Source organism: Globicephala melas, chromosome X (genome assembly GCF_963455315.2).
Source record: "Globicephala melas chromosome X, mGloMel1.2, whole genome shotgun sequence".
Lineage (NCBI taxonomy): Eukaryota > Metazoa > Chordata > Mammalia > Artiodactyla > Delphinidae > Globicephala > Globicephala melas.
This window is the reverse complement of record NC_083335.1, coordinates 81,757,164-81,783,913: the sequence shown is the minus strand read 5'-3', so window position 1 is coordinate 81,783,913 and position 26,750 is coordinate 81,757,164. Positions and strand designations below refer to the sequence as shown.

Here is a 26,750-nt window from a genome sequence, read left to right as displayed (position 1 = left end):
CTCTCTCTGCCCTCCACCCCTATCAACCGCCCTGTTGCCCTCCTTCCTCTCTTCTGCCTCTGCCCCTGACTCTGCCCTTTCTGTCCCTTCCCCTCTGTTTCCCATGTTTCTATCCCTCTCCTCCATCCCCTCATCCCCCATCACTTTATACCTGCTTTTTACTAAGCCATGGCCTTAGCAGTCCAAGAGGCTGTCTATGGAATCTTCCCCTTCAGTGTGACCTTATATTGTGGTGACAGATGGAATGAGTAGGCTGGCATTGGTGCTTAGACTTAGACATGAAAAGGGTCTGGTGGCTGCCACAGCCATTCCTGTAACTATTTTTTAAATGATGTCTGGAGGCTGGGAAGAGTCTTAAAGTCTTAGGACAAGTCCAGGAAAGTGAGAAAGCTTGGTTGATGCAATCTAGTAAATGAAGTTTAGTTGGGAGAAACAGTCATGATCAGGCTGAGGGGATAAAATGACCAAAGGACAGCAATCTCATATAATTTACAGGAACTACTGTTCCATTTAAGATGAAATGGAGCTCGGGGGGAAAAAAATCAAATTGGATCCCTACTTCTCACACCATATACAAAATGCAATTCCCAAATAGATTAAAAACTTAAATGAGAAAAGCAAAACTTTAGAAATTTTAGAAGAATATATAGGAGAATATCTTTATGACCTCAGGGGATTTCTTAAATAATAAAAACTTTTGAGCTTAAAGGAAAAGATTGGTAAATTTGACTACATTCAAATTCCTCCAAATTACAACATAAAGTGAAAAGATGGTAAGTGCACACAGAAAGCTTCTAAAGTATTGATACTGTTCTATTTTCTGGGTTCTGTGGAGGGTTCACAGGTGTTCATTTTGTTGTTATACTTCATAACTTACATGTGTTAACCATATTCTTTTGTGTGTATCAACTGTTACCATAAAATTATTATAAAATAATAATAAAGTGAAAAGACAAGCCACAAATTGGAGATATTTGCCACAGGTAAACTAAGAAATGATTAGTGTGTAGAATACAAAAGGAACTCCTAAAATTAATAGGAGAAGGACAAACTGATTTTTTTTAATGAGCAAAAGATATGAATGGGCACTTCACAGAAGAGAAAGAAAAATGGACAAAACACACATGAAAAGATGTTGCAACCTCATTAGCAATAAGGAAAATTCCAATTAAAACTGATAATTATAATTTTATACCCACAAGTTGGCAAAAATTAAAAAGTCTGTAATATCCAGTGTTGCTGAGGATGTGGAGTGGCTAGAGTTTTTATACACTATAGTGAAAGTATAAATTGGTACAATCTCCTTGGAAAACAACATTATCTCGTAAAGTTTAAATAGGCTTATGCCCTATGATCCAGCACTTCCGCTCCTAGGTATATGCTAGGGAAACTTTTCCACCTGTATATATGTCTCTTTTAATCTACAAGTTCTTTCTCTTTTCCTCTTGCAATTAAAAAATAAATAAACTGGGTTGTTTGTGCTGCTGGGTTGTTTGACTAGAGTCCTAGTCTCTCTTGAACCCAGTTCAGTCAGGCCCCACCAAAAATGTTCTAATCAAGGTCATCAGCAACCCTCCCCTTCAAATTAGTCAGTTCTCAGTCTTCATCTTACTTAACCCATCATCGGTTGCCCACTCTCTCCTCCCAAAAGCACTTTCTTCACTTGGCTTCTCAGGCATTCCCATTTTTTCTCCCACCTCACTGGCCACTCCTTAGCCTCCAGTGCTGGCTCCTCCTCTCCCTGTCTCCCCTGAGGCATTCTTAACTATCTACAGTCCCTTAGAGATCTCTCACTGCCTCATAGCTTTAAATTCCTTATATCAGTCAGGATGGGCTAAATTATGCTGAGGTGACAAACAACCTCAAAATCTCAGCAGCTATATGTGGAAGCTAATAAATACAACAAACTAGTAAATATGACATAAAAGAAGCAGACTTACAGACATTGAGAACAAACTAGTGGTTACCAGTGAGGGGTAGGGGCAATATAGGGGTGAGAGAGTGGGAGGTACAAACTACTGGGTGTAAGATAGGCACAAGGATGTATTGTACAACATGGGGAATATAGCCAATATTTTGTGATAACTGTAAATGGAAAGTAACCTTTAAAAAACTGTTTAAACGTGTGTGTGTGTGAGTTGTGAAAAAAAATAATATCTACTTCATAGAAATATTAAGAAGAATACTAGTAGGTCAAAAATAGTCAAATATCAGCATTTTTATATGGTGCAACCTAATAAATGAGTTACTAATACAACATGCTTATAATTGCATGTTTACAGTAAATACTCAGTAAATGTTAACTGTGATGACAATAAAAAAAAGACAATCATAGGCTATATAAAGCTTAGTAAAAATATGTGCTACATAAGAACAAATTGTTTCTGACACAGGCCCTGAGAAAGCCTTAAGTGATCTATTTTTGTTTATTTTTAGTTTCAAGCTATGTTATGGGTGGGTGAGGTTGCTGGTTAACTAAATTCCAGTTAGGTAAGGTCTTGCTATACAGAAGCAGAATAATAAAATTATTTTTTAAAAACTGTTTAAAAAAAAAAAACCTAAGGACAACCAATCCAAACAGCCACCTAGGCTTTCTCAAATAAAGCAAGCGCTTCAGCTATAGCCAATCAAATAATTTCCTTGCTTTCCATCTCTTCTCTTTAAAGATCTTTCCCTGAACTCTTCTTAACCACTTCTGGTTTGGCACTGCCCGGTTTGTTTTTTGCTCAGATAAACTCTTAAAAAATGTTTTTTTAAGTCTCAGCAGTTCATAAAAACAAAGATTTCTCACTCCTGCTTCTTGTCCACTGTGGGTTGGCTACATCTCTGCTCTGTCATCACTCCAGGACTGAGGCTGAAGGGGCAGCACTCACCTGGGACATTGCCGGTCCCACAGCAGAGAGTGAAGAGAGAAAGTGGCTATAATGTAATGGCTCTTAGTTCTGCTTGGGAATGGCACATGTCAATTCTCACATTGCAGAGGGCAAAGCAGATCATGTGGCTAACCTTGAGGACAATAAGATAAGGATATAGAATCCTTCTGTAAGGAGGAACAGCAATTTTTTTTTTTTTTTTTTTTTGGCCACATGGGGCTTCTGGGATCTTAATTCCCAACGAGGGAACAAGGGATCTAACCTGTGTCCCGTGCAGTGGAAACACAGAGTCCTAACCACTGGACCACCAGGGAATTCCCAACAGCAAATCTTTTTGAACAATAACAAAATTTACCATACTATATGTATGCTATCAGTGGGTATCTAATCGACCTCTCAAACTCAACACTTCGAAACTGATCTCCAGATCCTCATCCCATTCTGTTCTCCCCACACAGACTATTCAGTTGATAGCAACTCCTCTGACTGCCCCAGCCAAAATCCTTCAAGTCATTCTTAACACTGCTCTCTCACAGCACATCCAACCCATCAGGAAGTTCTGTTGGCTCTGCCTTCAAAATATATCCAGAATCTGACCACTTCTTGCTACATCCACTGCTAACAACCTGGTGTGAGTCATCATCATCTCTTGCCTGAACGACTGTAATAGCCTCCTGTCTGGTCTCCCTGCCTCTAGTCTTGCCTCCCCTCCCCTCCAGTCTCTTCTTAACAGAGCAGCCAGAAAGATCCTTTAAAAATCAAAGACAGGACACATCACTCCCACTGCTCAAAATCCTCCAATGGCTGCCCATTTCTCTCAGAGTAGAAGCCGCAGCCTTTACAATGGTCTATAAAGTCCTACGTGCTCTGCACCCCCCCACCCAATCTCTCTAATGTCATTTCCCACTCCTCCTTGCCTCCCTGCTGTCCCCTTGAACGTGTGCCTCTTCTGTCCACCTTAAGGCCTTTGCACTTGTTCCCTCGGCCTGCAGTGCTCTCCTAGTTATCTGCATAGGAGACTCTCTCACCTTCTTCAAGTATTTGCTCAAATATTACCTTCTCAGTTATGCCTCCCCTGATGTCCATATTTAAAATTGCAACACGCCCCCCACTTCCTTGGCACTTCCAATTCCCTTTGTCCTGCTCTATATTTTTTCCTGAAGCACTTATTATCTTCTTACAAACTATTTAATGTACTCCCCACTAGAAAGTAACTTTCACAAGGACTCAGATTTTTGTCACTTTTGCTCCTTGATGTCTCCCAAATGCTTAAAGGATCATCTGACAGTAGGTACTCCATAAATATTTGTTAAATGATAGAATGAACATGGGTGAAAAAAGCAAGATGCAGAAGAATGCATACTGTGTGATATTCCATAAAATTCTGAGACAAGAAAATGTTTTAAAATATTGTTCAGGGAGTTACGCACACACAGTACATTAATGCATATTAGTAAGGGAATGGTAACATTTTGGATAGTGGTTATCTCTTAGGGTAAGGATGAGGGAGGAGAGACATAAGACCCTTCAATAGTATTGATCATTCACTATTTCTTAAGTTGGGGAGTTGGTTCATGGGTCTCTTTTATCATGCTTCCTAACTTACATATGGCTTATATATATATTCTCCTGTATACATCAAATATTTTAGTTACAAAATGGTTAAAAGAGAGAGAGAGAGAGAGACTGGAACTAGTTATACAAGGAGTTGAAGAATGGTGTTCCAAACAAAGGAACATGGTGTACAAAGGCCCTGAGGTGGGAACAGTTGTAGTGTTGGAGGACTTGATAGGAAGCCAGTGTGCCTGGAGCACCGTAAGCAAGGGATAGGGAGGCATGAGATGAACTGGAGAGGTGTGCAGGAACCAGATCTTGAAAGCCCACAGTAAGGAGTTTGGATCTGATTGTAAGTGCAGTAGGAAGCCAGTGGAGGATTTTAAGCAGGTGCAAGACATGATCAGATTTAAGTTAGCAGAAGTGGTTTGGGCTGTGGCTTTGGCTGGCTCACGTGCCAGAACTGGGCCTCCCAAAACATGAAGGAACACAGGCAAATTTAAGCCCTCTAGCCTTTCATTTGACTGGAGAATAAGTAATAAAAATAAAGGGGGAGTGGTGGTGGCATTTACTGAAACGGGGAAAACTAAGTAGAACATAATGTAAAAGGGATGTTGTAAATGAGTTTGAGACTTGGAAAGGTGAGCAGGGGTCAGATCATGAAGACTCATAAATCTGGCAAAGGGGGTTGGACTTTATCTTGTAAACACTGGGGAACCATTTGCTTTAAAGCTGCCTTTAAGGGTTTTAAGCTGAGGCGTGCCATGGTCAGATTTGCTTTCAGAAAAATCACTTTGGTAGCCAAGGCAGAGAAAGAGGTAGAGAGCATAACACTAGAGCAAGGGAGGCCAGTAAGGCTCCTGGGAATACTGTCTGGCACCAGCTTGTGAGGCCTGAATTAGGGTGGTGACAGCAGAGATGGAGAACACAGATATGAAATATGTCAGGAAGTAAAATCAGTAGGAATCAATAACTGGTAAGATACTGTGGGGAGAATGGAATGGGGGTGGGGGTGTAGTCAAGGAGGATGGTTAGCACTGATTGGCCATTCACCTCACTCTTGCTCCAGATGTATAAGGTAGACCCACCACCACATCCCAAGGAGGTGGCAGCCATAGAGGCTAGAAGAAATCAAGAAAAGGAGCAACAGAGCCAATTCTTCAATGTGTGGACCAGAGAAATGCGGGTGAGTGGGCAGCAAGGACTTTCTCTGGACCAGGGGCCACCTCACTCTTACACCTGGAGAGGAACATAGCAGTGCCCATCACAGCCCCTCCCTGATTCAAGCAGACTGTAGGGCTAGAAAGGAAGGAGGAGGGTGAAAAGGCACTCACCCCCCACGTGTGGGAAGAGCCTGGGAAAGGGGACTGGGGGTGCAGGGGAAGAGACTGGGGTTAGAGGAGCCAGTGACAGCTGACTTCTCCAGTCAGCTCTGGGCCAAGTGGCCTGGTTCTCAAGAGACAGGCAAATGGAGCCGAAAGAAGTCTATAAAGAATATTTGGGGGCTTCCCTGGTGGCGCAGTGGTTAAGAATCTGCCTGCCAATGGAGGGGACATGGGTTTGAGCCCTGATCCGGGAAGATCCCACATGCCGCGGAGCAACTAAGCCCATGTGCCACAGCTACTGAGCCTGTGCTCTAGAGCCCATGCTCCACAACAAGATGCAATGAAGAGTAGCCCCCACTCGCCATAACTAGAGAAAGCTCACGCCCAGCAACGAAGACCCAATAGCCAATATTTTGTCAGCCATAAATAAATAAATAAATATATTAAAAAAGAAAAAAGAATATTTGGTATTGCATGCATATGCCTAAACTCTTTCTGGAAGGCTACATAAGAAACTGTTAACTGTTCCCTGGTGGTCCAGTGGCTAAGACTCTGTGCTCCCAATGCAGGGGGCCGGGGTTCGATCCCTGGTCAAGGAAATAGATCCCGCATGCCACAACTAAAAGATCCCATATACTGCAACGAAGATCCTGCGTGCTGCAACTAAGACCCAGTGCAGCCAAATAAATAATAAAATAAATAAATATATTTAAAAGAAAGAAACTGTTAACCAGCCTGAGGGACAGAGATGGGAGGGACACTTACTCTTCACTAAACTGTATTCCCTTTTGCACTATTTTGAAATGTTTTAAATGAATTATAATCAAAATAAAGAGAAAATATTGACAGTTTAAGAAAAAATAGATTGCTGGCTGGGTGGATGAGTGGTGTGACCGAGATCTAGTTGGTAAGCGTTTCCTCAGGGCCTGCTCTGTGCCAAGCACTGGGTTGGGCAGTAGGGATACAAAGCTGACTAAGGCCCAGTCTCTGGCATTAGCAGGCTCACAGTCTGGTGTAGGAGATAATCAATAGAGGCAAACTTCATTATAGTGTGGGCAGTGGGCCCTAGATTCTATAGGAGTAGCACCTGCTGGAGGGGTCAGGAAAGTGAAGTCTGAGCTGGTCTTAAGGGATGAATAGGAGTTTGGGTAAAGAGGGGAGGAAAGAGTGTTCCAAGTGGAGGGAGATGCTGGAGCAAAGGCTATCAGTATGAAACAGCCTAAGATGTGCAGGGAACTGTAAGCAGAGCTTCTGAGGGTGGGAGAGGGGAAGAGGGTGAGATGAGGCTGGAGACAGAGGAAGAGGCTAGACCACTGAGGGACTTACAAATCATGCTGAGATGGTAGAACATTATCCAGTAGGTACTGGAGATCCTATAGGAGGATTTTGAAGCACGTAAATTCTGAGCAGTCTATGTTAGAGCATTCGAGGCCCACTGCTGGGCCCGTACCTTGATTTAACTCATTTCTTTGGGATCAGGTGGATGCTGAAGCCCTGAACAGCCAGGTGGAAGAGAAAAAGCTTAGGAAGGCAAAAAAGCAGAGCAAGGTGGCAGCTTATGGTAAAAGCCCAAGGCCAGGGACCAGCCAAAGAAGAAAAGCAAGGGCCGAGTGGGATAAGGCAGGGCAGTTCTGCTTCGGAGTGGGGCCTGAGGCCTGGGGTGTGGTAAGACAAACCAGATTGACCTTTGGGAACAGTGGCTGTGCTGAGTGGGCTCTGTCCCTCCCGTGGGGCCTTCTCCATGCCCCTACCCACCACCCCCAGGTACCAACCAGGTGCAATATGATGTGGTGGCTCAGATACTACAGAAGGAACAGGCAGAACGGACAGGTCGGCTGGCCAAGAAAATGCAAGTTTCGGAAGCAGAAGCAGCAGCTCAAGAAAAGGCATGAACTTGACTTTTGGGATTCAGACCGACTCTGGAGGGAGTTTCCAGCTCATCTTGGTGACAATGATCCCCACTGGGGCCCAACCAGCCTGCAGTGCTTCTCTGGGGAAGATTTGGACAGGGCCATATGCCTGAGAATGCAGCAGGAAGAGTTCATGCACAGCCTGGAGAAGCCGCTGCAAGAGCAACAGCAAGCCAGAGTTGAGGAGAACTGTGCAGGTAAGCAGCGGGGCCCTCCAGGCTGTGACCTGAGGCCTAGTGGGGAGTCATCCTGAGCTGGATACAGCGCCCAGAAGACCAGAACTGTGTGGGGAGGTCCAGTTACCCATAGGGGCTGATGCTGAAAGGTTAGACTGAGCAGGCCCCAACCTCCCTGACTTCCTTCATCAACTGACAGTATAGCCACTGATCCCCAATCAGCCTGGCACTCCATTACCTGGAGGCAGCACAGTGAAGACAAACCTAATGGCTCTGCTGCTTACTAGCTGGTTTGGGCAAATGAATTTTCCTCTCTGTGCTTCAGTTTCCTTATCTTTAAAATGAGGAAATGAATCCATACCACAAAGAGCTCGTATGAGAATGAAATGAGATACTGTAAGTAAAGCACAAGCGTCAGTGCTCAATAACCAGTAGCTATTATCAATATTACTATGACATCTGTGGCTACGTCCCCCTTTTCCATTAGAGTAAGCCTTTCACAGGCAAGGACCATCTCTTATCTACTCACACTGCTCACCTTTAAAACCACCCCTGTTATAGCACCCTGTTCTGTTATACCGCTTATCACAGAGGTAACTAAGTATCTGAAAGTATTTGTGGAATGTCTGTCTTCTCTCCAAAATGTCAGCTCACTAAAGATGAACCACATATCTCATTTCCACCCCTATATCCCAGTTGCCTAGTACATTGTCTGCCACAGTGTCAGGAGCTCAATAAATCATTGTTGAATGAACAATTGACCAAAGTAAACAAGAAAGGCACCCTACCCTCCAGGAACCCACAGAACCATGCCTTCCAGAAAATCAGTGTAGAGTAAGAGGAAAAGATACATGCACAAGTCACTTACCAGCACATATCTATACTTTAACGCTGTGTTAGGTACTATGAGCGATACTGTGATAGAAGTATATATAGGACACGGAGGAAACATCAATATGGGAGTGGTCAGTTCTCACAAAGGAAAGGAGGCAGGGTAGGGGGTTTGCACAGGCCCGCTGTCAGGAAGCAGTTTGGGAAAGTTGGGTACAATTTCGGCAAGGTAGAGAGTGGGAATGAGAAAAGGTCATTCTAGGCAGAGCAGGTAGCAAAAGGAAGAACTAACCTTTGCTGAGCACTTACTGTGTACCAGACACTGTGTCAAGCTTTCTACCATGTATTAACTCAATTTATCCTCACGACAACCCTATGAGGCAAGTACTAGTAGTATCCCTATCTTCGGTGGAGGAAACTGAAGAACAGAGATGTTAAATAACTTGCCCAAAATCATACAGCTAGTGGGTGATGGAGGCGGGAAGTGCGGGAAGTGAACTCAGGCAGGCTGGCTCCAGAGCCTGCACTCTTGACTGCTATGCCACACTTGCTGTCAGTCACCATGAGAAACTGGGAACTCAGAGGCCAAGGGAGAAGTTTCAGAGAGGGAGTCATCAATAACGTCAAATGCCCCAGAGAAGTTCAGATAGGAAAAGAATGAGACTTGAAAATGAGATTTGGTAAATGAGATTTGGAAATTAGGAGTATTTGGTGATTTTTGTCAGAACAGTTGCAGTGGAACCAGGGGCCAGCTGCCCAATGGCAGCAGGCAGGTTTACGAGAAGGTAGAGCAAGGCAACAGGGACAGCAGAATGCTGGGAGAGAGTCTGTGTAATGTCATGGAAGGAACATGGGCTGATTCCTCGAGAGATCCGGATTCAAATCCCAACTTACTACTTGCTGGCTGTGTAACCTTGGGCATTTTACTTCACCTCTGGACCTCATCTGAAAAATGGGGCTTATCTTTCCTCTCTGGGTTGCTACGAAGAGTGAAATGAAACAAGGCACCCCTATCCTCCCTTCCCCCACCCTCCAGTCTCTGAAATCTGTGTCCCTGTGCCTCTCCAGAGCCAACCCCTCAACCTATGCTCTGGACCCCATTCCCCCTGCCTCCCACACAGGCTGTGCTCCCTTAGGTACTCCCCGCTGGGTTCTCAACACTTGCCCTTCCACTGGCCCCTTCTGTGAAGGCTGTAAGCATGCTTGTGTCTAACCCTTCTTAGGAAAAAAACAAAAGTCTCCCTCCACTCTGTGATTCCTCTAGATGCTGTGAGCTAGCTGTTTTCCTTTACAACCATACTTTCTGAAAAATCTGCTTCCACTTGCTCTTTCCTTCTGAACTTTCCAGTCACACCTCAACCCCTGAGATTTCATTACTCCCCACACAACTTCACTGACACTGCTCTTACTAAAATCAATGCCCTTTGTGTTATCAGGTACAAGAGGCTCTGTTCAGTCTTTTCTCCTTGACTGGGACTTTCTTGCTACACTTGACTATGATCACATCTTCCTTCTTGAACCTCTCTCTTCCTTGGCTTCTGTGACAGCACATTCTGCTTGTAGCTCTCCGATCATTCCTCCTCTGTCTGCCCTTTATGGATTCCTCTTCCTTCTACTTCTTCCTTCTTGAGACTCTGTCCCTGGCGCACTCCTTACCCTGCATACTTGCCTCAGGCACCCTCGGTCCTCATTCTGGTTTCAGCTAAAATGTCGCCACCTCTGTGCTGAGGACTCTTTACCTGCAGAATCAGATATCCAGGTGCCTGCGGACCACCTCCAACTCAGCTTCCTAAACAATTCATCAGTGCTCCCTAACCTGCTCTAAATTCTGTATCCTCTAGTTCCAGTGGTGGCCACACGATGCATGGAGTCATCCCAGCCAGGACCCTGGAAAGCATCCAAGTCTTTCTTCTCCCTTACTCCCTCATCCAATCCATCAAGTACTGCTGATGTAACCTCCATATATTTCCCCTCCATCCTTTCCATCACTGGCCTGGTTTGAGCCCTCCCAACTGGCCTATTGCCTTAGCCTCCAAGATGGCTTCCCTACATCAACTGTCTCCCACCAGCCTGACTGTCCTCTATACTGGCCACCAAAAGGAGCTTTCTAAAATGCAGATCTGTGTCACCCCCCTTACTTAAAATCCTTCCATGTTCCCCACCACCTTCAGGGTCAAGTTTTTAGTCCTTAGTCTGGCCCCTGTAGAGCTCCCTAGTCACTTGCATTTTATGCTCTAGGAAGAGCAGACTATTTGTAATTTAAGATACAGACCATGCTGTTTCTTGGCTTCCTTCATTCATTTGATAAATATTTACTGAGCACCCACTATGTGCCAGGCTCTGATGCAGGTGCTAGGGCATGGTAGTGGATAAAACAGACAAAAATCCCTGCTTTCACAAGGGTTACCTTCTAGTGAGGAGAGAGACAGGCAATAGACAAAAATAATTAAGTAAAATGTAGGGTATACTGGATGGTGACAAATGCTAGGGAGAAAAATAAATCAGAGAAGGAGGATAAATGTTGGGGGCAGGCAGGTGGCAATTTTAGGTAGGAGAGACAGAAGGCCTCACTGAGGCGGTAACATTTGAGCAAAGACCTGAGGGAGGCAAAAGAGCATGAGACAAGAGCAACGTTTATTGCAAATCCCTGAGGCAGGAACGTCTGGCATGTTCTAGAAACAGCAAGGAGACTGGTGTGGCTGGATTGAAGCAAAGTTTCAATACATTTGCTCATGCTGTGCTTGCAGCCTGGAATGCCCTTTGCCCTTTCTGACTATATGCAACATGTATTTCAAGGATCACCTCCTCCTGGAAGCCTTCCTCTCACCCAAAGCTCTCTTAATGCCCTACATACATCTCTGTCATTGCCCTTACCACATTGTGGTATGATGATCTACATTTGATCCATCTCCTCCATTAGACAAGGAACTCTCTGAGGACAGGATCTAATTCATTGGTATCCTCAGAACCCAACACATGGCCCTTAGACTGAGGCTCAGAGATGAAATGATTTCCCCAAGGTCACACAGCCCAGAAGCAACAGAGCTGCATTGAGACTCCGGTCCATTGGAGGCATCTTTCAGTGAGGGACCTGAGAAATTCTTGTTGCTGTCACTTTGGTTATCCCTGGCCCCAAAGAGTACCTCCTTCCACACATCCCTCCAATGAGGACATTACCCCCTTCCGAAACATACATACACATACATCCACAAAGCTTGCTGAACAAATGGCTGAATGAGTGAACCAGAAATGCAGCAAGCCAGTACAGTGCCCTGACCATATTTCTCTGTGTAGATATGCTCAGTGAACAGCTGCGCCTAGCCATGGATTTGCAGGCCACCCAGCTGGCCAAGCTGGAGGACTGCTGCCACAAGGCCATAATGTCTGCCATGGCCAACGCCAACAAGGCCCAGGTATGTATGGCCAGAGCCATCCAGTGCACCCGGCTCTCCCCAGTCCCCTGAACAAAGTCCTGGGGAACCTCAGCCACATCTTTCCCCTCACACCTTCTTGAATCAACACCAGCCCTCTCATCTACCTGAGGATTTCCTCCTTCACCCAAGGGCCCTCTTAGGGCAGACGGTCCCCTTCTCCACCTCCAGACTCAAGATGACCTGAGAACAGAACACTGCCCTCCCTTCCCCAGCCTCTTAGTCTAAGGGCTTCCAGAGGGCAGGGGAGTTCCCTGCCCATTTCACCCCTTCCCCCACCTTAAGTCACTCAAAGGCCATGCAGTATCTGTTCCTTCTCTCCCTGAGATGGAGGAGAGTAGGGCCATGTCTCCCCCTCCCCTGTGACTGAGAGTTCCCTGAGGTTGGGCATCCAAATGCTCACATTCAGGGGCCCCACCAGGTAGCTAAGATGGCTAAGCAGCAGCGCCGTGAGCATCAGCACCAACAAGAGGACAACCTCATGGAGAACCAAAACCAGATCACAAGTGAAGTACTGACTGAGAACCCCCAGGTCGCCCAAAACCCTATGGCTCCCCACAGGGTCCTGCCCTATTGCTGGAAGGGCGTGATTCTAGAGCAGAGAGCTGCCATCAGGAAAGTACAGGAGGTGCAACACCATGAAAAGGAGGCACAGCGCCAGACCGAACAAGCACTGGATACCAAATGGGAAAGCCAGCCCATGTGCTTGGCCCAGGCAGCAATGGAGCTAGAAGAGCAGGAGAGGGAGCTGTGTGCTGAATTTCGGAGGGTACTAGGCTCCTTCAACCAGCAGCTGGCTAAGGAGCAAAAAGACCAGTGAGTTCTAGGGGGTGGCAGCAGGGATGAATGCCAAGGGAGGGTGGAGACGGATGGCAAGGGCCAGGGAGAGAGGGAAGGCTCATCACCTGAGGCCTCTGGATTTCTATCTGAATTCAATAATCTACACCAATCAACCTACAGCCCAATATCACTTGCAATTCAACACCAGCAGCCGCTGAGCTCTGGATGGTCATCTCTCCCTCCTCCATCAGTCAAGCTCACAGAGGCTGAGTCAAGAGAGGAAGATGATCCATTTCCCAGTGGGAGAGCTGAGCCAGCACCCCCACCTTTGACCCTAGGTAATAAAGTTATTCACTAAAATCAAGGCCACGTGTTGTAATAGGACACAAAAGGTGTGAGGTACTGCCTTTCCCGCCCCACCCCTGGGCTCTGAGCATGCAACCCTGTCAGAGTCTTCACCCATTCACCTTTCTTCCCCATGCCAGTTCCCCCAGCACACAGTGCTGCTCGCTCCCCTGTGAGAAAGAGACTTTATTAGGCACGAAGGGTGACTGGTGGGCAGAGGTTACAAAATGGCTACTGGGCTTCCTCCCAAGCTGGAGTAGAGTACTCCAGGAAGAGGAGGGACAGAGGAGCCTGTGTTTTCTCTGCCTTCCCCCTTCAAGGCTGCATGCGGATGGCCCCATCCAGCCGGATGACCTCTCCATTGAGGAATGGGTTCTCGATGATGGCCTGTACCAGATGAGCATACTCAGCAGAGTCACCCAGTCGGCTGGGGAAGGGCACCTGGCTGGCCAGGAAGTTGCGCACTTTATCTGGGAGGGTGGTCAACAGCGGAGTGCCAAATAGGCCTAGACAAGACAACCAGAGTCAGAGACCCACCCTCGCTTTCATATTTACCTGGTCCCTCCTCACCTTAACCCTACTTGTGGTGCTTCCCTATGCCCAGAGATAGAAGGCTGCTGCTGTTTAGATGGTAAATACCTTCCCCTCTCAATTGCCCACAGATCCCATCCAATCCCAGGTGTGGCAGGGAGGGGATATGTCTACCTGGAGCAATGGTCATCACCCGGATGCCCATGGGAGCCAGATCCCGAGCAATGGGCAGTGTCATGCCCACTATGCCCCCCTTGGAAGCAGAGTATGCAGCTTGTCCAACCTGGAGAAGGAGTGAAGGTCACAGGGGGAAGGGGCCCCAACAAGTCACCAAGGCACAAGCCTTGCCCCTACTCACACACCTGGCCCTCAAAGGCAGCTACACTGGCTGTGTTGATGATGACCCCACGTTGGCCTCCCTGGTCTGGTTCATTCTGGCCCATCTCACCAGCTACCAGGCGGATCACATTGAAGGTGCCTATGAGATTCACCTGGAGGACCAGTAGAAACATGGTGTAGAACCTAAAGCAGAAGCAGTCTTTTGTCCCCTAAAAGCTTTGGGGACACCCACAGCCAAATACTTCTTACTACTATCCCTGGAGAACCTCTAAGGCCTTACATTGAGAACTCGCTGAAAGTCCTCCAAGGTATGGGCCTGGCTCTTCTTTAAGTTGTATGTCTTGCTGGCCACTGCAATGCCTGCACAGTTGACTGCCACATCCACACGGCCAAACTTTTCTTTTGTTAGAGTCAGGGCTGCTTGCACGTCCTTCTCTGAGGTCACCTTCAAAGGGAGAAGTGGAGAAGGTATTCATCTCCCATCACACACATACCACTAAATCTTGAGGAGGGGAGGGCAAGGCAGGTTCACTCTTTGAGTGACAAGAGAATTGTGTAAGCAAGGGAGAGGCCAGGAGAAAGAAAACTCAAGAGTGGGACAAAGGTGAAAATGTTAGGTAATACAGAGCAGTGTTTCAAAACATTTTTGAAATCCATACCCTCTTCTGATAAATTCACATACCCCTGGAGATTCTCAACTGCTGTGGATCAGAGAAGTTTTGCGAATTATTGATATGAAGATAAACTAGCTTTTTTGTACCCGTACCTGCTAAGATAATTTCGTCAAGCTTTACTTCCTGTAGTTTGTTTCATGAAAAGTTTTTTGACTTTGTAAATATAAAATTACAGGGCACAATATGCATTTTCAAACTATACATACTTCCTTGAAGAGATTCTGATATGGCCAATTCCCAACCCCTCCGTTGTGAAACCCAGCTTTAGAAATTCCTTACCGCAGGCGTTTTGAAAATGGCTCAGGCCAAAAGGGAAAAGGAGATGGGTCCACTGCCCACATAGACGGTACCCTTATGAAAAGGGACCCCATGGGAGAGGTGAGGTAATCCCACTTACGTCCGCTGGGGCAAAGGCGCAGTTCTTCCCTAACTTCTTGGCCTGGGTCTCCCCATCCGAGTTGGGCAGGTCGAGAAGTACAGCAGTGGCCCCCTGCCCCACCAGTCGCTCCGCCGTGGCCAAGCCGAGGCCCGAGGCTCCACCGGTTATTACGGCGACCAGACCCTGTGAAGAGGGGCACGGTCAACAACTATACTGTACAGACCACCCCCACCCTTGCATCTGCCCATTTTCCAGGCTTCTGCGAGGGAGGCTCCTGGTCACCCCTGCGGTTTGACCCAGATGTGCCTCCTCACTTTAACGATGGGACCTCTGGGTGTCTCATACCCCAGAAGCCCATCCAGACACCCCGCATGCACGTGCCCCAGAGAGTTGACCTTCACCTCCCGAGGCCAACCGCCGCAACAGCAGGCCTCGATAAGAGTAACCCTTTCTGCCAGCACCGACCTCTCCCCCCTAGTTCTACGGCCGCGCCGTCCCAGCAGGTGCAGCGGGGCAAGAAGCAGGGACGAAGACCCGGTTACCTTCACGCTCCGACACGCAGCAGCCATCTTGCGCCGGCCTCTCTACAAGCAGGACTGCCGGGCGCTCGCTGGTTGGCCGAGGCAGAGCCGCGGGGCGGGGCCGGCGAGACTGGCTGTCCGCGGCTAAGGACAAACGGCGAGTGCCGGCGGCTAGCGTCCAAGACCCGAGAGCAGGCCCAGGCAAGGTCCCGGCCGAGAGTTATTTCACCCGGGGGAGAAAACAACGAGTAGCAGCATCGCACCACCACAACCTCCGGCCTTTGGGCAGACGGCCAGCTCCGCTGGGGGGAGGGGGACAGGAGATTGAGCATGTGTACCTTACTCCTCGGAAAAAGCCTCCATTCAACATTCATATGTTTATATCTGAGAGACTCCTATATGCCGGGCTCTGTGCGGGGCACTGGGGATAACCAGAGGAATAATAAAAGGTTCATGCCTTACAAGAGGGAAGTTGGAAAAAGTTCAATTGGAAAAAGAGATAATTACAGTACAGACACACGAAGGAAGGGACAAAGAACCAGATTCTAGAACCCAGACATGGATATCCAAAGATGGAGATTCTGAGAGCCATGTACAGAGAAACATGTCGAGGAAGAGATTGAGAGGAACAGAGATGACCGACAGATTCTCAGAGATATGGATGTGGGGAGCCATTAAGAGAGAAGCTAGGAGACAGACATTCTGAGACAGCTGCTGAGAAGCACAAACCCAAAGAGGCATAAACAGAGAAGCCAAAAACATCTTTCATCAGGTCAGCCTTTGCTACTGTCTTTTTTGTCTAACCTATTTTAAACCCCAAAGCCCAGATGAGATTGGAAACATTTCAGATTGGACCTCAACGAGAGACTGTCATTTAAGACCCAGAACATCCTAGAACATCTTTTAACCAGTATCCCAATTAGAATCCTGAGCCCACCTAATCTATCTAATCTGATTTCTTTCTATGGAAGTATACTTCTCCCCAAACCAAGGTCTTCAGACCATAACCTTAGTCTACATTTTCAGCCTCATTCGGTTGTATGTTTAATCTATCTGAAATATCTCCCTTTGTGTTTTCCCATCCAGGAAGACTTCCCTCTGGGCCTCCTAAATGTTGACCACCGCCACACTCATGGTCACTACACCATATTCATCAAAGGATTTAATACCAGATTCACAATCTTTCTAACAACATGAAGCCCCCCAGCAGTCTATAGCACTCTTCACTGAGCCCAGTATGCTCCAACCACAGTGCCCTCTTTGTGTTCTTCTTTGTTTGTTTTTTAATTTTTATTGGAGTATAGTTGATTTACAATGTTGCGTTAGTTTCAGGTGTACAGCAAAGTGAATCAGTTACACATATACATATATCCACTGTTTTTTTAGATTCTTTTCTCATATTGGCCATTACAGAGTATTGAGTAGAGTTCCCTGTGCTGTACAGTAGGTTCTTATTATTTATCTATTTTATATATAGTAAGTAGTGTGTATATGTTAATCCCAATCTCCCAATTTATCCCTCCCCCCTGTGTTATCTTTGAATTAGCTATTCCCTCTGTTTGGAATGCTCTCCCCCGATCTTTGCATGACTGTATTTGTTGCTGTTGTTGTTGTTGTTGTTTGGTCATTCAGAGCTAAGCTTAAATGTCACCTCCCCTCCCGGAACTCTCAAGCTGTAAACCACCTAGTTACTATCCCATTGGCTTGGAAGATGTCATCAAGAGGACGTGACCTGGGCTTCCCTGGTGGCGCAGTGGTTGAGAGTCCGCCTGCCGATGCAGTGGATGCGGGTTCGTGCCCTGGTCTGGGAGGATCCCACATGCCGCGGAGCGGCTGGGCCCGTGAGCCATGGCCGCTGAGCCTGTGCGTCCGGAGCCTGTGCTCCTCAACGGGAGGGGCCGCAACGGTGAGAGGCCCGCATACCGCAAAAAAAAAAAAAAAAAAAAAGACTTATTTAATAAAGAGATCTGCATTCCTTAGGACTTATGCTTAGACATATTAAAAAGAGGACGTGACCTCTGGTTGACCACAGAGCTGGACCCAGGCATTGGGAGACTCCTTACCCCCTCCTCTGTCCTTGGAATAGATCCACCATTCCCACAGGTGGAACTGTTTTAAGGACGCAGTCTTGAAAGAGTAAGGTGTTGAGACCATCTGGACTGAATACATTACTGAACCCCCTTAACGCCTCTATATAAACTTTTAAGATTCTGGCAGGTGGGTGTGGAGATCTACTCGCCTTTCGGCCACCCAAAACAAACCTTGGAAGTTCCCTTGCTCATTAAATCTGCCACCTACCAATGCGGAGTGGTCTGCCTCTTTCTTCAGTTTCTCCTTGCCCTCCCTGTTCAGGGGCCAGTTTTTGAATCAACACATTGCATGTTTGAATTCTCTGCATAGCACTTACAGGCCCATCATCTTTTTTCCAAACTTGGGGCCAGATATGCTTTGGAATTCAGAATTTTTTCAATTTTAGAAAGGAAGACATGTACCCTATATTACATAACTCTATATACCGCATATAGTCTATATTACATAACTACTTAGAAAGGTCTGGAGCATCACTTATAATTGAACATTAATTTCTAGAGTCAAAAGTATGAAAATTCACACTGAGTGACTCAAGACTACAAATAACGTCATGCTACTTCAGATCAGGTTTTGTCACCTAACGAGTTTGGGCTCCAAAGTATGAAAAAACAACCTATACTTTTCAGAACTTTTGGCATTGTGGAATTGTGCCTCAGAGGCTTTTGAGTCTTGTCTAACCTGGCCTCGTCTGTGTGTGTATTTGTGTTGTTCTCCCTGTGCTGGAAGGTAAACCCCATGGCAGCAGGGTCTTGTCCTGCTGGTTTACCTCTTGGCTACCTAATGCCAAGAACACTGCCTAGCGTGTACTAGACACTCAATACAAATGAAGGAATGAATCAATCAATCGATCAGCCAATCTTGGAAGAATTTGCTGGCCCAACTTCATGATTCTTTCATCTGCTCAGCTCCAGGGACTTTCACCTCCTCTCTACTTTAACCACCTCTGTCTAAACCGCATTATTAACCTTGTCATGCCCTGGAATGACTCCCCCACATCTACACACCACTGTCTCTCACTCGGACCGTGTTCTCCCTGTCACCTCAGGTCTCCTCCTCTCCACCACTTCTTTTATCTCCTTGAACCCTGTTGATCTGTGGACCTTTCTATTTTCTCCAGCCCAGCAGCCTCTTCCTACTTTTCTTCTGGACAGTGTAGACCCTCTCTCATTCCTCCTGTCTCTTTACCATTCTCACCAGTGCCCTCAACCCATTTACCCCTTGGCATTCTACCAATTCACCTCCTTGACTTTTCAACAAAGGCTCTGAAGCCAGAGGTCTGGGTTTGAATCTCAGCTTCATCATTTACTAGCTGGATGACCTTGGGCAAGCTACTTTACTGTTGTGCCTCATTATCCTCTTCCATAAAATGAGTGTAATCAAAGCACCTCCCTCGTAGGGTTGTTAGGAATAAATGAGTTAACAACTACATAAGGAAAAGAAAAAGGTACTTAAAACAGTACAGGGCCTTTAGGAAGAGCTATGTAAATGTTAGCTACTGTTACTCTTCAGAGCAGTGTCTCTTAGCCTTTTTTATGCTAAGAACACTTCTGGCAATCTGGTGAAGTCTAAGGAACCCCTTCCCAGAATAATGCATGCATGAGATAAATAAAGATTACAAAAGAAATACTATTACCAAAATAAGAAAGACATCTGTAATGTAGTTATATAAGTGCTTCTTTATTAATACATTAAATACCAAACTCTATCAACAGGTCTAGTGACTACCATGATTTCAAATAGTGATGTAATTTTGAGAGATCTGCAACAGCCATGATATGCTATGAAAATCTGATTTCTATTGGTTACAAAGCCACGGGTACTGCTAATACTACTGTAGTTCGTTACCCACATGCCCTAGAAGGACATGCTATATATCTGTTGGTGATAGTGAAAATAAAGATGCAATTCCCACTCCCACCTCCAAGTCCATGGGCTCCTTGAATTCTCTCTACAGACACTGAAAGGGCTGTGGACCCTGGGTTAAGAACTACTGCATTTAAAGCAAACAGAGGCTATTGGGTGAACACTTCCTCTCTTTTCACCTCCAACCTTGTCTCTACCCACACTCTTCTTTCCTTGGGTCTCAGAGAAGAGAGGTCCTGTCTGAGGCTTGCCCTTCCCACTGGGCTCTGGATCCCAACCCCTCCCACTTCCTTGGGGATTTGTGCCATTGAGCATCCCCTCTCTTATTGTTCGCGCCTCTGTCTGAAGATAATTAGAAAATAGGGAACAGGACTTCCCTGGTGGTCCAGTGGTTAAGACTCCACGCTTCCACTGCAGGGGCATGGGTTCGATCCCTGGTCGGGGAGCTAAGATCCCACATGCTGCACCACATGGCGCCGCCAAAAAAAAAAAAAAAAAAAAAGGAAACAGCGCAAACTCAACTTTTGCACACACTCATCAGTTAGGGTGCATGAGGGCCAGAGGTAAGCAAAGAGTCATGTCAGGGACACCAGAACCAGCAACATCCAGCATTACCCAGGGGGTATTAGCTCTACCAGGAGGTGAGCGAAGAACAACAGTGGTCTTCACTCCTGGGAGATAAAAACCACAGGATAACCCATTTAACCCTCGTGGGTGCCTGCAGTTATCCCTGCAAAGGCAGAGCTGCACTAGCTCCGACTCTGAGGTGACATTGGCAAATATAAAGGCCCCCAGCTGATGAGTATGGAGAGCATCTGAAGGTGTGCCTGTAATTTCCGAGTGAGTTGGGGCACAATTCAAATGAATGGCTTAAATTCTGAAGGAGTGTGTGGGATGTGAGAATGACTGTGATGTTTATCTGAGAGCATGCTGAGGACGCATGCTAGCTGAGTGTTTATCATTTGAAGAAATGGGTCTGATGTCTAAATGAGCCTGTTTGATGCCAGCCTAAGGTCATGATGACTTTACCTGTGCCCAAATCAATGGTCATTGTTCAGCCTTTGTGTAATCAGGACTTTCTGGCTGCATCTGACATGGTCGATCACTTCCCTCTCCTAGAAACCACCCCTTGGCTTCCATGACACCTCACTTTCCTGGTTCCTCCTGCTTCTTCTTGGCCTTCTGCCTGAGTTCCTTTTCTGGGGAGCTCATCCATCTCCTGGTTTCAATATCGCCTCTCTGCTGAAGACTTCCTAATCTCCAGGCTTACCTTTTCCACCAAATTTCAGAATGAGATAGCCAATTATTTGCTGGCCCCCTACACCAGATGTCCCTTAGGCACCTCCAACACATGTCCTAAACTAAACTCAGTCCTTGCCTCCAACATTTGTTCTATCTCAGTTGGTAGCAATACCATCTTTCCAGACTCCAAAGCTGGACGCTGGGAATGATGCCCTCTTCACTCCATCTAATCAATTGCCAAATCCTGTTGATCTAACTCCTACATACATCTTAAATCTGGCACTTCCTCTCTCCCATCTTCCTACTATCACTGTCCAAAATCTCTTGCCTGTACTATTATAACTAGTGAGATCCCACTGTTGTCACTCTTAAAAGGATCCTCCAAGAAGCCAGAAGAAACCTCTTCTTAAAACTAAAATTTTATTATGTTACCCCCTCCTTGCTTTAAACCCTTTGAGTGGTTCTCCCCCACTTTTAGGGCTCTCCATAAGTTGCTGCATTCTGACTGTCTGACTTCAGCCTGTATAACACTGTACTTTCCAGCAATGACGAGTGACTTGATACCCCCCACAGTAGTGCTGCCAGATGAGATACAAGATGCTCAGTAATGAAATTTGAATTTCACATAAACAAAAAATAATTTTTAGCATAAGTATCTCCCATGCAATATTTGAGACATACGTATACTAATATTATTTGTTAATAATTAAAATTATTTGTTATTTATCTGAAATTCATATCTGAGTGGGAATCCTCTATTTTTAGTTGCTAAATATGGCACCCCTACCCCACAGATAACCTCCAGGATGGTGAGATATTCCTCTTCAGGCTCCCACGGCTCTCTATGCCCACCTCTGAACCAATACAATACTTACACTCCTGAGAGATCAGGGATGTATTCTTATCTCTTTATCCTTCATTTGCCATACAGGGCCTGGCGCAGAACAGACGGCAGTTTGCTGAGTGAATGAATGCATATGTGTGACATCCCAATAAACCTGCATCATTTGGTGGAATCGATGTGTTGTGATCAGTACACAGCATCAGTTCCACTTGTAGCTACCTTCCCTTCACAGACTTGGAAGAATTACCTCATGGTTTACATATCCACCCAGCAGGCGAGCTAAAAAGCTGGGAGTCATCTGCAGGCTTAGTGAAGCCATCACATGACCAGTTGGGTTTGTTTTTTGTTTGTTTGGAGGGGAGGAGTGGGAGGGAGACAACAGTATTCTGGCAATATGGAGGTCGAGGAAGGCAAAGAGGACGGGAGCAAGGGAGAAAGTGGGGAAGGAAGGGAAAGGGATGTGGACAGCCGGTGGGAAGGCAGGAAAGCGAGCAAGTACGCATGAAGAACCAGGAGAACCAGGAGCCAGCTGGCGCCGGAGCGAGCAGTGACAGCCGCCGCCCGCAGGGGGCGGGAGCCGGGAGGAGGGAGGCTCCGGCAATGCGGGTGGAAGCGTTCTTCTCCCTCCGGGCTCCTCATCATCCCTCCTCCAGGCGGCGCGGAACACCCCCGCCCCACTCCTGGTCAGAGGCGAACACAGGGGCTGGCCCTCACAGGGGCTGGCCCTCTCAGGGCCTCCCAGCTCTCCAGCTAAGGACTTAGACTAGTTTCTCCAACAACTCTGCCGGCCCCCAAATCCCCTCCGCGCCCGCCCGGGTCGAGTTAGGAAAGACTCGGAACAGAATAAAGGGTGTGAGGGAGATGAGTCAGCCCGGGCGGGGCGGCAGTGCCAGTGAAACCCCCGCCAGTGTGACTGGGCGACACCCAGAAGTGGGGGGCCCGCGGGGGCAGGGGTGCCCATTCCGGGTGCGAGACTTTAGAGGCCCTATCTGTGATAAGTCTTGACCATGCACCCACTGAAGGGGCGGCTGGAGGCTGTGGGATCTGGGTCGAGTCTTCTTCGTCTTCCGGCCTCAGTTTCCTCCGCAATCAAGTGGGAATACGAATACTCGCTTTATCCTAGTGTATCATGTCTGGTATAAAAGGTGTCAGTCAGTAGTAACTGTCGTGCTTAGTGCTTGTGCCCTCCACCCTAGGCCACCTGCGCCATGTGAGACTGTCCCATTGGCGGGGATATGGGACACAATGGGGGAGACCCTGATCCGTCGGCACAGGTAGCCCAAAGGTGGCTCAGGCCCCCAAAGAGACTGGCGAAGGGGCTCGTTAGGAGGGAACCCAAAGAGTCCAGCGAAGGGGATTGGCAGGGGACAAGTTCCCCTTTTATTTCTGCCACTCCCAGGTGGGGAAGAAGAGTCGCCTGCTCTGGAACCAAGTACTGGATGGCGATGTACAGGCTGCACCCACTCTAAGCAAGTGAACAGATTCAATATGCTTGTTACTCATTCTTTTTCTTTATTAGAGGGGCTGCTAGCTAAACGGAAGGATTCACACTAAGATTCCAATACGGGGCTGTCCTATAGTCCTGACTGAGTGTGGGAAGACCGGACCCAGGGAGAGGAAGGAGGGCGGCAGGGGGCTCGGAGATGGACAAGTATAGTTTCGCCACCACCCACTCAGCCCATCTCCCCTTCTGGAGCGGTGCACAGCATCTGCGCATGCGCCACCCCCCCCCGCCCTCCAGCGGGGTCGAGCTGGCCTCCGTGGAGGTGCTGTCCGCGCATGCGCGGCCCCCTCATGAGCTCCCAGTGGGGTCGGAGAGTCCCTTGAGGAGCTGGAGGTGCGATTGAGGGGAGGATTGCGGCCCAACTCATAGGGGGTGGCTGTTAGGAGATGTGGACAAAGCGGCGTGTGACAGCGACAGGTCACAGAGAGAGGAGGAGGAGAAGTGCGGCCGCTCGGGGCGGTTTAGGCAGGCGCAGAGCCCTCAGAGGTAGACAGGCACTAGTGGTTGCTCCTTTCTCCCGGATTGCAATTTGCGGGCCCCTGGGGAGGCAGAAAACCAGAAGACGGAAGGGGGTGGGTGTATTAGACCCGGAGGAAAGCCCTCTCGATCCCGTCCTCACATCTCCATGCCCTAGAAGGGACTCAATCTTAGGTCCAGTGGACCCCAGGTCATCCCCCCGAAGAAAAGCTAAATTTGGACAGTAACCGCGCCGGACCCCACCCCCAGTCTTTCGGTCAGTTCCAGGCGCTCACACCACCCTCTGGGGGACTTTGAGTCGAAAAGGGGGTCCCTGGGGCAGGGCAGCGTTGAAAATTGCTGTGGAGTCGTCTCTGTGGCCTAGGAAAACCGCTGCTTCCTCACTGGCCACTGAGGTCGAGGAAGATCCCAGACACGACCAGCCAGCGCCTAGAAGAGTGACTTCAGACCACCGATCAGGCAGTGAAGACTGAAGGAGATTCAAATGGCCCAGTGGGAGACTGGGTTAATGACTCTGACCTCTGACCCCCAGACCCCTGTAAGGAAAGGGAAGGAAGCCTTCGGCTGCTCCGGCTGCAGGTGTGAAGTCACCGAGGCTCCAGGGACCTTGAAGCCTGATGCTTCTTATGAATGAGGATCCCTAGGCCCGGTCACACTATTTAACACTTATATATGATGTTATATATGGTGCTGTGTGTGTTGTCGTGAGGACTAACAAAGTAAATACACTCAAAGTGAGTGTATTTACTTTGTTAGTCCTCACAACAACGCTATGAGGTAGGGATTACAATCATCCCCAGTTTACAGATGAAGAGAGTGCTGAGAAGTTAAGCCACTTTCCAAAGTCACATAACTAGTAAGGAGCAAAGCAGGACTTGAAACTCAAGGCAGTCTGGCTCCAGAGTCTGCACTCCTAAGAGCACAAGCTATAGGCTCTGGGTAAGAGGCCAGATAATAGAGACCCAGTAAAAGGTCAAGCTTGGAACTCGTTTCCTGAGCATCTTCTCTCACACTATTGTGTTTCTCTCACCCCATTTCAGTCTTCGCAACAATCCTGTGAAGAAGGAATTGCTTGGTAACGGAGAAAAAGAGAGGTTCCATATCCTGCCCCAGATTACACAGATAGTAGTTGGACCAGGTTGATGAAGCAACTTTTTTTTTTAATGAAACACCTTTTCATTTATTTATTTACATATTTTTGGTTGCGTTGGGTCTTTGTTGCTGTGTGTGGGCTTTCTCTAGTTGCGTCAAGAGGGGGCTACTCTTTGTTGTGGTGCGCGGGCTTCTCATTGCGGTGGCTTCTCTTGTGGAGCGCGGGCTCTAGGCACGCAGGCTTCAGTAGCTGTGGCATGTGGGCTCAGTAGTTGTGGTGCACAGGCTTAGTTGCTCCGTGGCATGTGGGATCTTCCTGGACCAGGGATCAAACCCATGTCCCCTGCAATGGCAGGCAGATTCTTTCTTTCTTTCTTTAATTAATTAATTTATTTATGGCTGCATTGGGTCTTCGTTGCTGCGCGCGGGCTTTCTTCTAGTTGCAGCGAGCAGAGGCTACTCTATGTTGCAGTGCATGGGCTTCTCGTGGTGGCTTCTCTTGTTGCGGAGCACGGGCTGCGCGGGCTTCAGTAGTTGTGGCATGTGGGCTCAGTAGTTGTGGCTCGCGGGCTCTAGAGCGCAGGCTCAGTAGTTGTGGCTTGCGGGCGTAGTTGCTCCATGGCACGTGGGATCTTCCCGGACCAGGGCTCAAACGTGTGTCCCCTGCATTGGCAGGCGGATTCTTAACCACTGCGCCACCAGGGAAGTCCTGATGAAGAAACTTGATTCAGGTAACAAGTTAACCAAGACAAATGATGAGACTAAAATCTAGGTCTCCTGTCTCACAATCTTGGGGTCTGTATGGTCAGACCACTGAAGATGGCTGTTCTCTTGCTCTCTGTACATCCCCTGCTCTGCCAGTGCCTGCTTCACCTATCCCCTACTCACATGACTGATCTTCCTACATACTTGCCCCAGGCCCCAGCTACTGACGAATGTTCTTATCAGTGGGGCAATGAGGGGCATGCTCCTCTGCTAGTTTCCCTGGTAACCGATGAGCCAACCTGACGTCAATTCCCCCTATAACTGGCAATCTCCTCTTCCCCCGGAGCAAAGATTGCAGCTATGTCCTGCCCGCCATCCGCAGCACACGGTGGGATGTCGCTCCAGGACCTTGCTTCAGACATGTAAGATCCCCCCATCCATTAAACCACTGATGTCCCTGTCTCAGACTCTGGGCTCTTTCTTCAGTCTTGAAGCTGGGCAAGCACAGGGCTTATAGGTCTGCGGGGTGCAGCCCAACAGGGTCTTTTTACTATATGCATTTTAACAAACATTTATTTGTTCATTCAGCAAATGTTTGTTGTGCCTGTCATTCTTGGAGACACTTAGGATTCAGCAGTGAACAAAACAGACGTGGTCTCTGTCCCTGAGTCTCTGAGGGAGGGTGACGGTGGAGAGTGTCAAAGATCAACAAAGTTGGACTTTAGTTAAAGCAGTGAAAACAGATTTTGTTCAGTAACTACTGACAGTAGGGGAAAGAGCTGAGCTCCGTTCCAATTTGTGCAGCGTGTTTTAAAGGGAGAATGAGAGAGGAGGGAGGAGAAGGAAGCAGGGGCTCAAGTAGAGTGAGGGAAGTGAAAAATTACAAAAAGCAGGTAAGAGGGTTGGTCAGTGTAAGAGCAATTATGTTGCTCAAAAACTAGGTTCGCCTCTTGGTGGGTGTCAAGCCAAAAGATACAACCAAGTCAAAGAGCAGGAGAAGGAAGGATTTATTACTTGCAGCAAATAAGGAGAACGCTGGGGATTTTTTCCAAAGCGGTATCTCCCCGAACAGCAAAATTGGGGAAGTTTTAAGCTAAGGGTGCATGCATATTCATGAAGGGGATTGGGTGGTGTATGCATACACATGGAGGGGCTTGAGCAGAGGAGATTTCAGCATAGAATTGGGGCAAAGGTCATCAGAGTCCAAGCTATAGTTGAAGTCATGACATCAGCAAAGGTCAGCATCATCATCCTTTAGGTTCC

General features: G+C 47.5%; 3 protein-coding genes across 3 annotated transcripts; 2 read left to right on the top strand and 1 right to left on the bottom strand.

Annotated features, from left to right (window-relative positions):
* Positions 1–5,451: 5,451 nt before the first annotated feature.
* On the top strand, positions 5,452–7,961 carry LOC115849575 (RIB43A-like with coiled-coils protein 1). Its single transcript, XM_030851021.2, is given in 4 exon segments — positions 5,452–5,613; positions 7,232–7,313; positions 7,517–7,604; positions 7,606–7,961. Coding segments are annotated over 4 exon segments (639 nt in total). The 5' UTR covers positions 5,452–5,454; the 3' UTR covers positions 7,916–7,961.
* A 4,192-nt stretch (positions 7,962–12,153) lies between these two features.
* Positions 12,154–13,101, top strand: LOC132594569 (RIB43A-like with coiled-coils protein 1). The gene has a single exon (XM_060292949.2). It carries the CDS (start codon positions 12,531–12,533, stop codon positions 12,918–12,920), a length of 390 nt encoding a protein of 129 aa, XP_060148932.1. The 5' UTR covers positions 12,154–12,530; the 3' UTR covers positions 12,921–13,101.
* Positions 13,102–13,393: 292 nt separating this feature from the next.
* HSD17B10 (hydroxysteroid 17-beta dehydrogenase 10) lies at positions 13,394–15,827 on the bottom strand. Its single transcript, XM_030851020.3, has 6 exons — positions 15,691–15,827; positions 15,167–15,331; positions 14,376–14,540; positions 14,119–14,247; positions 13,931–14,039; positions 13,394–13,731 (listed from the first exon to the last, which is right to left on the bottom strand). The coding sequence occupies exons 1-6, from the start codon at positions 15,715–15,717 to the stop codon at positions 13,541–13,543; spliced, it is 786 nt and encodes a 261-aa protein (XP_030706880.1). The 5' UTR covers positions 15,718–15,827; the 3' UTR covers positions 13,394–13,540.
* Positions 15,828–26,750: the final 10,923 nt, after the last annotated feature.